The sequence below is a fragment of the Pelecanus crispus genome, chromosome 2, assembly GCF_030463565.1.
Source record: "Pelecanus crispus isolate bPelCri1 chromosome 2, bPelCri1.pri, whole genome shotgun sequence".
Classification (NCBI taxonomy): domain Eukaryota; kingdom Metazoa; phylum Chordata; class Aves; order Pelecaniformes; family Pelecanidae; genus Pelecanus; species Pelecanus crispus.
In genome coordinates this window covers 39,121,786-39,136,966 of record NC_134644.1, presented here as the reverse complement: position 1 = coordinate 39,136,966, position 15,181 = coordinate 39,121,786, and the positions used below count along the sequence as shown (strand labels likewise).

At 39.7% G+C, this 15,181-nt stretch overlaps 1 protein-coding gene across 1 annotated transcript in view; it reads left to right on the top strand.

Annotated features, from left to right (window-relative positions):
* Window positions 1–15,181, top strand: part of JAZF1 (JAZF zinc finger 1) — a 201,210-nt gene that overhangs the window by 98,069 nt on the left and 87,960 nt on the right. The window contains exon 2 of the mRNA XM_075706310.1: window positions 11,852–11,924. Coding sequence (XP_075562425.1) covers window positions 11,852–11,924 — 73 coding nt within the window. The remainder of the gene's footprint in view (window positions 1–11,851; window positions 11,925–15,181) is intronic.

Below are 15,181 nucleotides of genomic sequence, written 5' to 3'. Positions count from 1 at the left end.
GATGCAATACATCTCAATAAAAATAGTTGTCAGTTTGCAGAGTAGATTTTTTTGCCTCACAGTAGCGCACAAATGTGAACCTAATATTTTCAGTGATGATGTCTTCCCCTTAGAGAGAAACCTACCCCCCCCCACCCACCCCACCCCACCCCCCCCCCCAAAATATAGTGATAGATGGTGTATTTGTGTGTTTCTCGTTCCCTGTGGGGTAGGCTTGTTGCTGGATGTTTCATGCATAGCACTGGTGACAAATGTGGAGTTGTTCATAGTCTTGGATAAGGCACACCGGTGGTGAAATTATTTCCAATGAAATAAAATTGTGTAAGACACAGTATGTCCAAATGAATTTTGGAAAAGACGTTTCAGGAAATAAAGGTTATCTGAGCACCTGGCATTCTTATGCAGTTGGTTCCCGTCCTTGCTCCGCGAGCCTCTGGCTGCACCAGCTACGGTTGCCATCTTCTGCAGGGGGCTTCTCTGGAGTAATGCTAAGTAATGGTGCCATTGCCTTCTTCCTTACAAGAAATTGCTTGGGTTTGTGCACTCCCTGTCAGCAGGAAGTGAAGATTAGGAATCCAGTCTGTCTCCTACAAGACTGTGCAAAGTAGTAGCCCAGAAGTTAAGCTTCTTACAGCAATTCTAGTGACTGACAGGAAAAATATGTATTGTTTCCTTCTAATACAACCCTCCCTCAAAAAATAAACCAAGAAACCCTGCAACCACTCTTTGCAGAGGAGTGTGGACACAGTAAATAACTTAGAGTAAAAAGCTTTCCTTTTTGATTCCTGGTAAAGATGAAGAGGTTTAATTTGTGAAATACTAGCTGCGCTGCCTATAGTGGCTCATTTTAGTGTTTCCAGCCAGAATTAAAAGTGGCCTGTTTTCAATGACACTTGAAAATTTAGTGCTATGTTGATAGTCTGAAATGGAGATCTTCTGACATTGCAGATGAAATATGTGCCACTGAAGTTCAGTTGTGGTTTAGCTGGCCATGGAGTTGGGATATAATCATATTATTTTAACTCCTGGAGATCATTACTACTTTGGGAAATAAAACCCTCAAGCATCAGAACTGTCAAGATATATATTTTGAACTTTTATTTAAAGTAATACTAGGTTTTATTTATTTTGGAATGTTTAGCCAGGTTTTCATTATTAAAACTAGATGAGAACAAGGGTTTGAGTATTTGAGTAATAATAATAAAAAGGCAAAACACAAACCTATAAATTTTCAATTTTTTTAATAGGAAAACTAGCTGTTTTGAAATAACTGCTTGCTTTATGCAAAACTGTTTGTCCTCAAATATGGATTTAAGCATGTACTCACCTCACATGCTTGATTTGAAAAAGCACAGACTTGTGGGTTTTGTAAAGGTGGTTCTTCTACTACTAGTTAACCGCATTTTGCCCAAAAAAGACCAAACCTCCCAATGGATTTGCCCAGGCCAGGCCTGGGTTCTCATAGAAACCCACTAAACTCAACCCTCAGTCAGTCCATTGCCAACTCCAAAAATTATTTCCTCGTAATTTTGGCAAATGCTGAATGCAAGATGAATGCTCCTCATTTTTCTTTTTTGTTGGCTTCCAAATGTAATGGGTAATGATGTGTATGACCTTAGAGAGTGGAGAAATGTGTGAATTTTGGAAACAGAGGTTTCTGACTGAACACCTAGCAAATCTGCGTGCAGGGCTGGGTTCTGCATTGGAAAGTACCCTCCAGCCCTTTTCCTCCTTTCTCTCCAGTCTGTCAGCGCAGGGAATGAAAAATGCTTTCCCCAGCAGGCATCCCCATACCTGCTCGCCCTGGGGGGGGGTCACAGCTATGGTGGCAGACTGTTTTTATTGGCCTCGTGTCATCTGGGGAGGTGATACAACTATGCCAACAAGAGAAGTCCTTTTGATGTGCTCTTGCTGTGCCCCCCTTAGAGGACTCTGCCAACATAGCTGCAGTGTTACCACTTGTGCAGAGGGCACCGACTGTAGTTGGGACCTACAAAAGTGATTTAAAAAGAGCATCATGCTGGTGTGTGTGTTTGGGGAGGGTGCTGCATGCCACAAAGGTGGTTTTATCATTGTTTTAGAACAGAATAATACCCCTAAATTATGGACTTAATTTTTTAAAATTAATTTTGGGGAGCTTCCGATTCGGGTGAATTAAAGGTGAGTGCCTTTCCATAGTATATGAGTTTTTAAAAGTCTCAGACAAAAGAAACGTCACAGCATGGTGAGGAATAAAAATACTCATTTCATTACTGAAATGGGATCATTTTAGAGATATTAGTAATAACATATGTTATGTCCTGTGTGCTTGGCTGTTAAGTGAGAATGGACCTTTTATTTTAACACTCTCCAGTGGCACCTCATGAGATTACTTGACTTGAATTAAATGTTGGGAAATTCCATGAAAATGGCATTCTAATTTTTCTCTATTTCAAGCTTCATTAAGTATATTTGCACTTAGAAGTTGCAAGCAAGATGTTAACATTTCAAATGCTTAAAAATAGAATACATAGAATACATCTCACAATTTAAAAAGTAAAATAAAGTAGCATCAGACTTCCTTCCCTTCCCCCCCACCCCCTTCCCCCCGCTTCTGTAAGGGTCCTTTCCAACACACTGCTGGTCTCCTGTTGATTTGATTTACTTGTTAAAAGTAACCATTAATGATTGCATTTGGTTGCAGCAATAATTGTATGTTTCAAATAAAAACTAATTAACATAATAAGTGGAAAAGCATCACGGCACATGAAGTGTGCTTGCAGTTCACTACATCTGAAAGATCACGAGACGCCTTTTTGACATTTGCAGCTCTGCGGCTAGTTACCAGCCATTATGTTCCATTTGAATAGAAATTAAGTATCTGATTTACAGCATTACTTTTTATATCCCGAGACATGAGCAACCAAGAATATTATGAGGATTTCTGTAATCACAGTGCACAGTAATACTCTCTTAATGCGTTACGGTTATACCCTTCCACACAGCTCCCTGCTTTGTAGTTGCTGCTGGAGTTTTGGGTGGGTTTTCAGAGGAGGGGGTACATGGGAGATCGCTTAAAAACTGGTTGATCAGGTGCCATCCCTTCTGCCAGAGGCAACCTCAGGCTGAAGCAGCCATAGGTGGTAGACTGTTGTTTAGCTGTGCCGGAGGTCTGCAGAGGCCCACGTGGGCTGGGCTGTGTCTCTAATCGGACCAGCTTCTAATGGGACCAGGTAAGGCCACAGCTTGAACTTCTCTGCTGAGAGAGGATGCTGGTTGTGCTCACCTGCCGGAGAGAGGGGATTCGGATGCAGGATGGTACACAGAGAGCTCACACACCTTGTAAGGATGGAAAGGGAACTGTGATGTTGTTCCTCACAGGCTGCATATGACCTTCAAGCTTTCCACTGAGAACACTTACAGTATATCAGTATATGATCCTTTTTTTTTTTTAATCTTTTAAATAAAGAATTTCACAAATTCTGCACTTGGTTTATAGTACTGTAACAGGCAAGTTCTGGTCAACCAGATTGCCCCATGGAGGAACAAAGGAACAGATCAGTTGCTTGCATCTGTCCACTACCTCACAGTTATCCTAACATGTTTGATACTATCCACACTCGGTTAATGCAAATTATATTGGGGACAGAGGAATGGAAAGGTCTTTTAATTTCTGGCAAGGGAAGACTCTTCTTAAGGTAGTAGCTTGTCTGTAATAAGGACCACAAGAGTAGCAAAGTAATATATTTTAAAATAAACAGATGAAGGCATGACTAAGTTGATCAAGTGTTTGGGTTCAGAACTTCTGTCCTGTTCTTATTTGTGTGTTGTGTTATTTATGTATAATATATGGCACTGGAAAGTTATGCACACTCTCATTTTTCATTTTAATTGCCTATTTGAAGACAGCATGACAGATCCAAAGGTTGCTTTCAGCAACTGGGGAGCACTGTGGTCACTTACTAGTGTGCAATAATTAACTTAATTGCAGAAATTAGAACATTTTAAAGATTCAGGATCCATGATTGGACTCCATGCATTCTTCCTCTTTTCTGTTGTCCATATCTGAAACACCTTTTTCTTACATAGGGTTATATCACTTTTTTTTTTAATGAAAGATACTTTTCAGAAGGTTTGCAAATCCTGGTGTTTACGTTTACTTGGCTATTTGGTTTTTAAATTAAAAACTGAAAACGTCAAATGATCTACTCAGTTGTATTGCTGAGCTACCATTTTAACCTAAAATCCTTTTAGTAATTATGCATTAAATTAGTGCATGTGTAGCTGTAATCAGAACCCTATTTGGCTGGGCAATGGGAGGTAAGGGATGGCCATTACTTCTAAGAGTTCACAGTCTGATTTAAATAGCGGCAGCTTGCAAGGATGAAACAAGATTGCTCAGTAATAGTGGTACATAAAAACGTTCTACTCTTCTGTTTGCTGTAAGACCAAAGCACAGATTTGTTTCTGTGTAGGTAATCCGAAATAGCATATACTACCTTATCACCAAGCAAGATACCATTTTCTCTTATGACAAAGCTCTGAGTTCTTGTGTCTCACAAAATTTGTGTATTTATAAAACAGGGTTTTACATGTGCTAGTCTGCAGCAGTGAATGGATGCTGTTGGTTGTGGTGTTCTTGGAGTTTCTTGTGCTTTAATTTTCAGCAGGCTGCTTTTGAACTTCTGTGACCTCCTTTTTTTATACAGTCCCTCTTGCAGTGATACCCTCTGACTGCTTCTTACAGATTCTGCAGTCATTACACTCAGTGCGGGTAAAATCCTGGAGTGTGGCGTCCCTGGGATCAGGGTGCGTTTCCTATGAAGAGGCTGTTCTTACACATTCCCATTTTCTTCAGAAACTTCGATGAAGACTGCTTCGCTTCCTTATGAGGGGCACCTATGTGAAGAGGCTAGTGTGTGCTAAACCAGGGTGTTAAGTCAGCAGATGCTGCTTTCTATGCCTTCCAGCTGCCTGTGTGTGCATTCCCAATGTATACTTGTTGGCTTTTTTCCTGAGGCAGCTTTCATTTAAATAAACCTTCTGTTTGATACTTCTTTTTGCTAACCACTTGTCCACATGCATAATAAATAATTTGTAGTTGTTAAGATTAATGCTACCTTTTCTGTGCTTGCAGGCTTTAGGAGAGGTCCACGGTAGTTTAAACTTTGGACTGTGACCTTGGCTTTGACTCTTTTATCCTTCTGCAGTAATGCAGCAATTGCAATCACTTGCTGAGTGGAAAGTATGTGGGCCTGGTTTGAGGCGCAGCAGAGTGCCAGTAGAGCTCTGTCAGCCTGATATAGCTGTCTCCCAGCAGGCCAAAAAGACTGCAGTTTCGTGACCACCTAGTAATATTTATGTGGCTTGTGTTTTTCAGGGGTTTTTTTCATGGCTTCATGCACTTATGAGCAATTTGGTGGGGGAAATAAACTGTTTGCAGCTAAATGAGAAAGTTTTGCAAATCTGGGATAGACCAAACAGGGAGAATTTTGTACTAAAATATATCCTGAAGCCTCTAATGTTCACTGAAACTGTTAAGGTTGAAATAAATACAGTGTTTTCTTGTTTGTACTTGCCTGAATGTAGCTCTCTCAGTCATCTATTTAATGAGACCTTAATCTGGAAATGTGGAAGAGTTTGGTATCTAATCTGTTTCACACATTTCGATAAGTCCATCTCTGTGGGCATTTAACACCTTGATCTTGGAAAGAACTTAAACTTGTGTCTAAATATTAAGGTGTTCTCAAAGTCATGTAGGTTTAAAAGTATTGCAGAATCATGGTATTTATCCTCCAGTGTTCTGTCTGTGAAGTGTAGAGCATCATCTCCTTTTTGGAGATGAGGGAAATTTTTTTTTCTATTAAATTCTATTAAAGATATAATTAAGGGACCATGTTAATATCTGTAAAATCAGTTGTCTGTGATCTTATCCTTTGAATTCATAAGAAGACCTGAATAACACTGCATTTGGAATTGAAAACGTGAAATTCATAGTGGCTTCCTTGTAATGGAGCTTTTGGATGGGGAAACAGTTTCCAGTAACATTGAATTTATCTGTTTCTGGTTTTTTAAGCTACATCCATGTAAGAACAATTGCGGACTTTTGAGGAAGCCAACAGAAATGTTTGCCTTGGCATCATTAGTGAAGCAAGCTAGTTTCAAGGGAAGCGTAGGTTTTAATTAATTAGCTGAGATGACTTATATCAGCCAGTTTTCAAGGCCAAGTGAAATACAAGACAGGCACTCTGCAAACCTGGTGGTGGGCGAGCGGAATGTGTGTATGGATGTTCTGACAAAGCCAGTTGTGAGTCTAGGGGACCTCTGTGTTGGCAGTTCACCTCAGCGTGATCTTGCACCGATCTTGCACAAAAAGGTGAGATTATCATAAACATCTCTGAGTGACTTGGGAGATAGCTCATACTGCAAGTCCTTGGTCCTTGTAAATACAAGTTTTGGTGCTTTTAAAATCCTTTGCAGGGCCATTATTTTCATAACATTTGAGGCATTTTGTTATTCTTTTTGAGATTAAACAGAAACAGAAATAACACCCTTGGGTTGGCAAGTGGAGTTTTATGGTTTTGCTTTTGTTGCAACTATTTGGCTTAAGTAACAGCATGGCTGATAGAAGACATGTTTTTCAAACCTAAGTCTTTTTAAGATGTGGACATCCCCCCTACCCCTCCTCCCCTGAAATGTAATATCTACAACACCAGTGAAACCTGTTGGAGGCTTACAGCTACCAAAAAATCTTGAAAATCCAATCACTTAATTTGTATGTGAACAGGGATTCATATGTCCTTCTTTAGGTACCTGGACTCTTGTCAGTCTTGACCTCAACTTCTGCCTGTTAAGTGACGGCACAGTGAGGTAAAAGCAGCACTGGCCACTTAATATTCAAGAAGTTGAAGAGCAGTTTACATTTTACCTCCTTTAAGTCATTATTTTTTTCTTCTGAGACTATCTTTACCACTTTGCTAGTGGTAGTGACATTTCCTAGTCCCTGTAAGAAGAAAGCTTGCGGTTGTAAAATAATGCCACTGAAATTTGTTAGCACTTTTCTGTGTGCCCTCTATAAGGTGAAAAGTGATTTTTCACAGTGATTTAAATGCTGGGACTTTATGAAAGTGAAGTTCTCATGTGAAGTTGCTTATGATAGCTATCTTGCAGGGCAAAACCTACTGCTCCATTATGTAATAACAAAGATGTGGCATGTATTTCTGTGCAGAAACACTCGTGTAGAACAAAGTTACATAACTGATGGAGACCGTACTTACACAGGATGCGTGTGCCTCTTTTATTATTTGCTCTCTTTAAAATACTTCACCAGGTTAGGATTTTGCAGCGTTTTCAATCTGCAAGCTATTTCTGCGTAGAGTGAGGTGATTTAGTAATCGTAGCTTGGTTCAGTAGTCAGTGATTCAGTTTGTTAGAACAAGCTCCACAGAAAATGCCTGCCTTCGTCTGAGCACTTCGAAGATGGCGCAGTGCAATATATGGTCTTAGCCTTAATTACACACTCATACTACTTGTCTGGTTGCCCAGTATGAAACAGCTTGTGGATGTGAGAAGTTGGAGGTATCTAATTCTATAGAAGATCAGTTGAGTATCCCTCTCTCCTGGATGTTAGCGCCCACACTTCAGTCTTTTAATAGTGAGGTGGTGCGACCCAGAACAAAACCCTGGGGTAGTTCATATGGAAGCAAAATTTTATTTTCATTAAAGAAAAAGAGAAAAAAAACCCAGGATTTCAAAAAATCTAACACCATAGTAACATAAGAGGACGTAGCTAAAAAACCCCACAGCATTACAGAAAGTCCTTAGTGCTTTTCTTCTTCCCGTTGTGGAATTAAATCAGTGGAACATAATGCTTATGAGAAAAGACAAGTAATGAAGGCAGCTAATGTACAATGGGTGGCAATTTGTCCTACCAGTGTAAAGTGTTACAGCAAAACTAATGAAGTAGCAAGTCTTTGATAGCCCATTTTAATTCAAGAAGCGAGGGTAACTAGTTAAAGTAATGCTAATTAACCAGTCCCTTCAAAAGCTGTACTTGTGTTTTTGTGCGTGTGCTGTCTGGGTATTTTTCTTATAAAAAAGGGAGCTCATATCAACCCTACGTTGTACTGCTTAAATACTTTTCAAGAAAAAGATTTGTCATCTGTGAGTGTTTAATCCATTATAAGTGTCTGTTCGGAAACTATTTAAGCTACTTTTGGCTGACTTTGGCCAGCCTGTGTATGTTTGAAGAAACATTGACTAAACATTTAACACTATACAGGGCCATTTTGTGAGATTGACAACAGATTTTTGCCACCCCTGCTCCTCATCCTCGAGTGAGATAGTTGAGAGTGTTGGCTGATGCATAACATCCTGGTCAGTGGGGTAACATGTATTTGGCGACTGGGGCTTTGGGGAGCATGTGTTAGAAAACGATGCTGGTGTCTGTATGAATGTACCTAGGCGTGAGAGAAGCTGAGCACTTGTACAGGCTTGAAGGTTCAGCATCAGGGAATACTGCTACTTAGTCTCACTGTAGCTGTGTTTGCTATCTGGTTTAAAAAAAAAAAAAGAAAAAAATGCCAATTACTGTCTTTTTTGTTTGGTTGGGTTTGTTTTTTGTTGGTTTTTTTTTTTTTTTAGCAAGCACCAGATGGTTGCAGTCTTTTTGTAGTTGTTAACAGTAATGTATATGCACCCTGTGCTCAAAAGTGTGCTAACTAACATCAAGAAAGTAAGTCAAGACCATCTAAATTGGAAGTAAGATACAATAAGGGGTGGGGGGTCAGAGGCCCCAGGGAAGAGGGCAGTACAGGGAAAAAATTGTATATATGTTCAGTCCTGTGGTACAAGAGTGAACAAGTGGTTATAGACATCTCCATGTGATTTTTAACTTGTTCGTATCTCAGGAATTTTGAGGGGAGAGGAGTGGGCAGGATGACAGTGAGGGCAGGAGAGAGCGATGGGAGGCAGGACAAGTAGCAAGAACTGGGATTATGAAGGGGCATGAGAGAGGAAAGGTGCTGGCTGAGGTTGGGCAGAGAATAAGGAAGAGGGAATGGAGGTGGGAAGGAATGGACTGGTAGCATTTTAAGACAGTGAGAAAAAAGCTGGCAGTGGTGATCAAAGGGTACATGTGCCCTGGATAGCAAGGCTGTGCAGGTTTTAAGTGGGTGCAGCGGGGCTGCTGGTGTGGCCTTCATGCCCCTCCACCTGGGGAAGGGCTGCTGGCACTCGTGGTACAGCTGGCCTGGTCTGCTCTTTTCTGCTCTTCTCTGAGAGCCATGCGGTGGCCTCAGCACAAGTTTCTGTGCTTCCTTTTTATCTTCTGTTATTATAGCTGGGGAAGAGAAATAATATCCAACAATGTTATGTATAGTTCCTGCTATAGTGCAGAAGTGAATGCAATATTCTCATGACCGGCAACCCAGCAGCTGGCTGCAAGAGGGATAAAAACGTGTCAAGCATTTTGAGTGCTAAATTCATACAAGATTTTATTGACCACCTCCTGGATTATTTTTTGGTGGGTTTGGGATATACAACACAATTGACTTGAAAGTCTGATACGGGGAGGGGGAAGGGATAAGTACACTGAATAGAGACTGTGCAGTGTGTTCCTTGTGTGTCAGGCAGCACCTACTGAGAGACGGGACTCTGCTTTGTGCAGGTGTCAGCAGGCGAATTTCTCTGTGCTTTGGTAACACACTCCTATGAAAGTTGTGGGACTTTTGGGTTTTGTCTTTGCATTTTCATCTTCAGCTGGTGTTATGGTAAGCCGCTGGCAAGCAGCAGAAGGGTGGTGGACTCTTCATTAGAGCTTTCCCTTGTCCTCTCCCACAGATATGTGCAGCACTCTGATGTAAACCAGCCGCAGTTTTGTCTCCTTCAGTCACAGAAAGTGTTGTTTATAGATGGAGGTTAATCTCTTTTAAGAACTGGATTAGGGAAGACGTAGTCATTTAACCACAGATGCCTAAACTTGGGTTGAGGCAGTTCTCAGATAGTTCTGGCTGGGATTAATGCTCTGCAGACACTGTGGATCGAGAGAGTTTCATGGCAGGCTGCGCACCACTGAAGCGTAAATCGAACAGAGCTCACTGTGACAGCAGTTGTATGCTTGGCCTGCTAAATGACTGTGGGTTTTGTTAGAAACAAAGGCAAGTAAAAGATCTTTGTGTGTTGTGTGAACCTAACTTCCTCAGAGAAATGAATTATAAAGATAACACAGAAGATAGCTGATGCTTTGCTGTCTTTGGTTAGCTTAATACAGAGCATGGTGTGCTGGTAATTACTGCAGAATTTCCCCAGGCATCAGCAAGATCTGCTCTTTTTAAGGATAACAGGCTTGGGGTTGCTGGTTGGATTGGCACTTGTGCTTTTATCCCTCTTCTCTGAACTTCTGTAAAGGTATTTATCTCTTTAGGGACATATTGATAAAGGCATGTTAGCAAATCCTGGAGCATGAGCTTTGCAGGAGCAAATGTAGGAAGAAAGATTAGGATCAGTCTGAGCCTTGAGGGGGTGGGACAGGGGATTCCCTGCTCACTGAATAAAGACATTTTGATTCGGGCAGTGGTGTGACAAATGCACCTACCTCAAGCACAGTCCCCATTCAGTTCAGTTAAAAATCTTCCTTAAGGCAGGGCAGCAGAGACAGATTTCAAAATAATTGTAGCATGTTTTAAAAACAAAACAAAACCCACAAAAACGACCAGAAGCAACTGATTAGGTCAAACAAATGTGGCTATCAAGATCATGAGCTTTCTAAGATTATCAGTGCTTAAAGTTGTAGGAGGAAGCGAGAACAATCCAAAACATGGGTTTTGCTTGGAGTTCCATTCCTCCCCCACCCCAACACAAAATAGTTGTTTCTCAGAAATAAAAGATGGAAAGCAGCAGTACTATGGGGAGCCATTTAGTAAAAGCAGTTTGTATTCTTTGCAGTTAAAACACAGAAGTTGCACCCAGAATTGCTTTTAAAATAGTGTTAATGACTATGTAGTAATCTGCATGGGCATAATACACATTTCCCATTGGAACTTTTGAAGTCTGTTTATGCTTGGCTCCTAAAGGTGCATTTCTACAGTGTAGGGCAAGACTGTATTCAAAACCTCAAAATAATGCTATTTTTTTATATAAGAAAAGTACATAAACTGTGGGCATACTCCCTTGGTTTTGGTTTCAGCAATTTAAACCAAGACTACTTCTTTGTTAGATAAAAGCAAAACTTAACTGAAAAGGACAATGAAAACAGTGATTGAAAACATATTCTTTCATTTGAGTGAGAAAGTTAGCACTCAAGGGAATTGGGTTGTGTTTGCTTCAGGGCTTTTGGTGGGCAATGCTCTGCTTGGCAAGCATTTTGCTTCAAGTGCATTTTTGTATTAGTTTTGTGATTGAGAGCGTCAGAAAGTAAGCTGTAGAGAAGGGAGAAAGCAAAGCTCAGAGGTGCAGAAGAAAAGTATCAAGTCCGAGCTTAAGAGATCTAATCACTCTTGAAACATCTCCAAATGTGTCAACCATATTTAGAAATAGCTACATTAAAAAAGAAGAAAGCTTGATCCTTTTAACACTGTAAATCATGGAAAGCAGTGAAAACTAATATTTATGAGGGGGATTGTGAAAGCTTGTGTGACAGTTGGAAATTACATCACTGTTGATGTTTCAAATTCTTGTGTAAAGTAATGCAATACTGTGTTTATGAATGAATGAACAAATGATTGTGCTATGCTAAGCATACTCTATATGGATAAACTGGGTTGAACTATTTTATCTCTCTTGTCTTCACTTGTGTTACTTTGCAGTATACAGTCCCATATGTTTCAGTGTAAATACAGAAAACTCAATTCAGTGTATATATTTTTTATTTCAGATACAGACCCACGTGTGTTAGAGAAACAAGAACTTCAGCAGCCAACCTATGTTGCTTTAAGTTACATTAACAGGTAAGTGTGGTTATTTTTCAGGTTGTAACTGATCTTGCTTTGTACAATATGTCTGTATGTGCATATGCCAAAATGGTATGCCTATGTATGCATTCTGTTTAGTTTCATGTTATATGAGACTATGATAACACCTGTTTTGGAAAGACAGTTGAATTAAAATTTAACTAAATTTTTTATCACTTTTACATAGGGCACAAGTAGTCTTTCAGCTGCACTGCTCAAATACTTAAGGGATGAGGTTTTAGCCTTTTATGTTTAAGCTAAATCTTCTGCAAAACAAGGTAATTTGTCTTTGCTTAATTTTCTACTTTCTTATACTCCACACAAGTGAGTGGAGAAAGAAATTTTTTTTAAATCAAAAGTGAAATTTAACTGTTAATAGTCCAATACGAGAGATTTTTTTACAGTACTTTGCAATTTTTTTTAACCATGGTATATATCTTTAAAAATCTTGCTTACCAGCCCTATATAACCTAAAACTTGAAAAATTTAAGAAATTAAACCAATTTTTAAAGCATTTATCTAAATAACAGAGCCTTCGCTTTTCAGTTGTTGACTGATGGCAGAACTGAAACCTCCAGAGTACTCCAGCATGGAGGAATGGAAGGGATGCTCATGTCTCAGGCTGTGTTATGGTAAAGAGCAGCCTAAGAGCTGCTCCTTATTTTCTCTCTCACGTAAGCACATTGCAGAATTCAGTGGAGGTAGCTCAAACTACTTTTTGTCCCGGAAAAGAGTGACCCACAGAGCATGCTGCATGGAAGGGAAAGATGGCAAGGTTTTGTGCAGTTGCAGTGCCCCTTCTTCAGTCTGTTTGCCAAACTGTCTTCTAATCCTAAATGAACACTCTACAAGAAGTGTAATTCCTCATTTTAAAACCTTTTTTTCTGTTCTAGGTAAATCAACATGCTGCTATTCTGGGATTATTTTGCCTTCTTTTACATCATACTGTTTTGTTGATCAAGTGTGCTGTGGTTGAAAGTCCCAGTTAGTTGCATTTTGGAAATGCATTTCTTGGAAAATATTCTGTACGGGATTATTGGCTTTTATACATGGGTCACCAGTTTCCTTTTGTATCTTTGCTGTCTAGAGGATGGGATACAAACTCACAAGCCTGGAAGATTAACCCAAAAATTAATTCAGGATAGACTGAGTTGATTCAAACTCTCATGGGTCATATATAATGCAAAAATTTTCTTTCTAATTCTACTTCATGTTAAAAATAAAAAAAAAAACCCAAACCAAAACAACAAACTTTTTCAAACACAGAATCCACCATTGGCTTTGTATATTTGCTCTAGAGAAAGGGTGTCAGTGGAGGGGGAGAAGACGACTTTGACATATGAAAGTAAGAAGTGGTGTTGATTGGTAAAATGACTAAATTTTCTCCACTGCATGAGACTATGATGATTAAGAATAGCTGGTATTGACGTGATTTCCTACTTGGCAAGTAACTCCTGTTCTTCCTGGAGACAGTCTTACCCTTTAAAGCATATTTTGAAATTAACCAGGACCCTTTTTAACACTTATTTCTGTTGATCTCATTTAATGTATAAAACTATTTTCTTCCCAGTATGTAGGCTTGGTATGTTTTCGTGTGTGGTGGTGTGTTTCCCTCTTCCCACTATATGCTTGGGCGTTTTCTCTTGTTGCTTCTGTGATTATTTTACTTAATGTGAGGGAGGGGGAATTTTTTTTTTAAATTAGGGAAAAGCAGTTTTGAGACCACAGAAAGTGCCACGGGAATTGATTGTCCGATTTGGAATCAGACTAATTTTAAAGTAGTTTGAAAGTGGTACCTCATCTAGATTTCATGATTTTGGTACCCTTTTTAACCGAGTTGTGTGTGACTGAGAAAGTTTTAGTTACTCATTTGTCCAAACATTCTTACCCTTTCAATTCTGAGTAATAATTCTGTGGAACTGAATTGAATTGTTCTTATAGTAAAACGCAATCGGAATTGACTTTTATTTAAACCAGCTGCTATTTAATTGCTCTTTTAATTGTATTTTTTAATTTTTTCCAAAGTGCTGATGTCTTTCATTGAACCACCTGCTCTATGCAGCTCAAGCTCTTGAGGGAGCAGCGATATCCATTACACTACGAGACATGCCTTTCTATTTCCCACTACATATGCCAGACCCGAGTTCTGCTTTGTTGTCCCAGGCTATGAACTCAGATTTTGTAGCCTAATGCATGTCATAAACATGTTTCATACTGTTAGATATCAAACACCAGATACTGCTGCATTTTTTTTAAACCCGTGCTTTTATGGCTTCCAAGTGGAACTGAACTTAGCTTGGTTCCTGCTGTGAGTTCCAGACCTTAAAACAATTTTTTCTGCAGGTTTGCATATTCAGTATGTTCTGTGTGGGCATACGCTCTCATGGAGCCTGGGAAAATAGGGACTTCTGATTCTCGGGGACTGTCAAAATTGTATGATAAGATGTACACTTAATATATTTTGTGGTAGAAAGATTAAGTGGGTGTGCTTTATGCTCTGCTGATTGCCCTGTTGTATGGTGGCCATTATAAGCTAAACAAAACAAAACAAAACATAAATCTGGGTTGTCTGGTTTGATAGCTGGGAGGATAAAGTATCAATAAAGCAGATAGTAGAGACAGAAGGTTACAGGAGTCTTTGTTACCAACCTGAAACATACTCTTGTGTCCATTTCCCTTCTACCCCTGGTTATTTTCTCAGGCATATTAATAGGGCAATATTGTATGTGCCCTTCAGTTCTGGAACAACCGTCAGATTGTGGATGTCTGAATCTGTAACGCTCTGTCTCTTTCTCTGCTGGAGATTTACTGCCATTATAGCCTTCAGTAACTACACACAGATGCAGCTTCCATAGTGTGTGATCCTCATGTAGACAGATAACATTCCTTTTAAAACCGGTGGACAAAATATAAATTATAGGTCATAATGGTTTATTATTGCTACATCAAACACTTGCACCAGGCACTGACTGAATTGCCCCAAATTCTTCTCTCAGATGAAGTTTAGTGTAGCCTTAATGCAGTCCCCAGTATTGATGATCGTTCCCTACTTACTTTATGTGTGCTGCTTTAGAAGTCAAAATTGGAGTCAGTAAGGCACGCTACTGCCAAAGCAGATGCAGTTCATCTGCTTCCATCCTATAAATACAGGAGTGGTTTGTCTGCAAGGAGTTCAATAGTGCTACTACATGAATAGGATACTGGCTGTGATCTGTCAGGAGTAGTTGCAAATGAGCACTTGGGCCAACATCCTC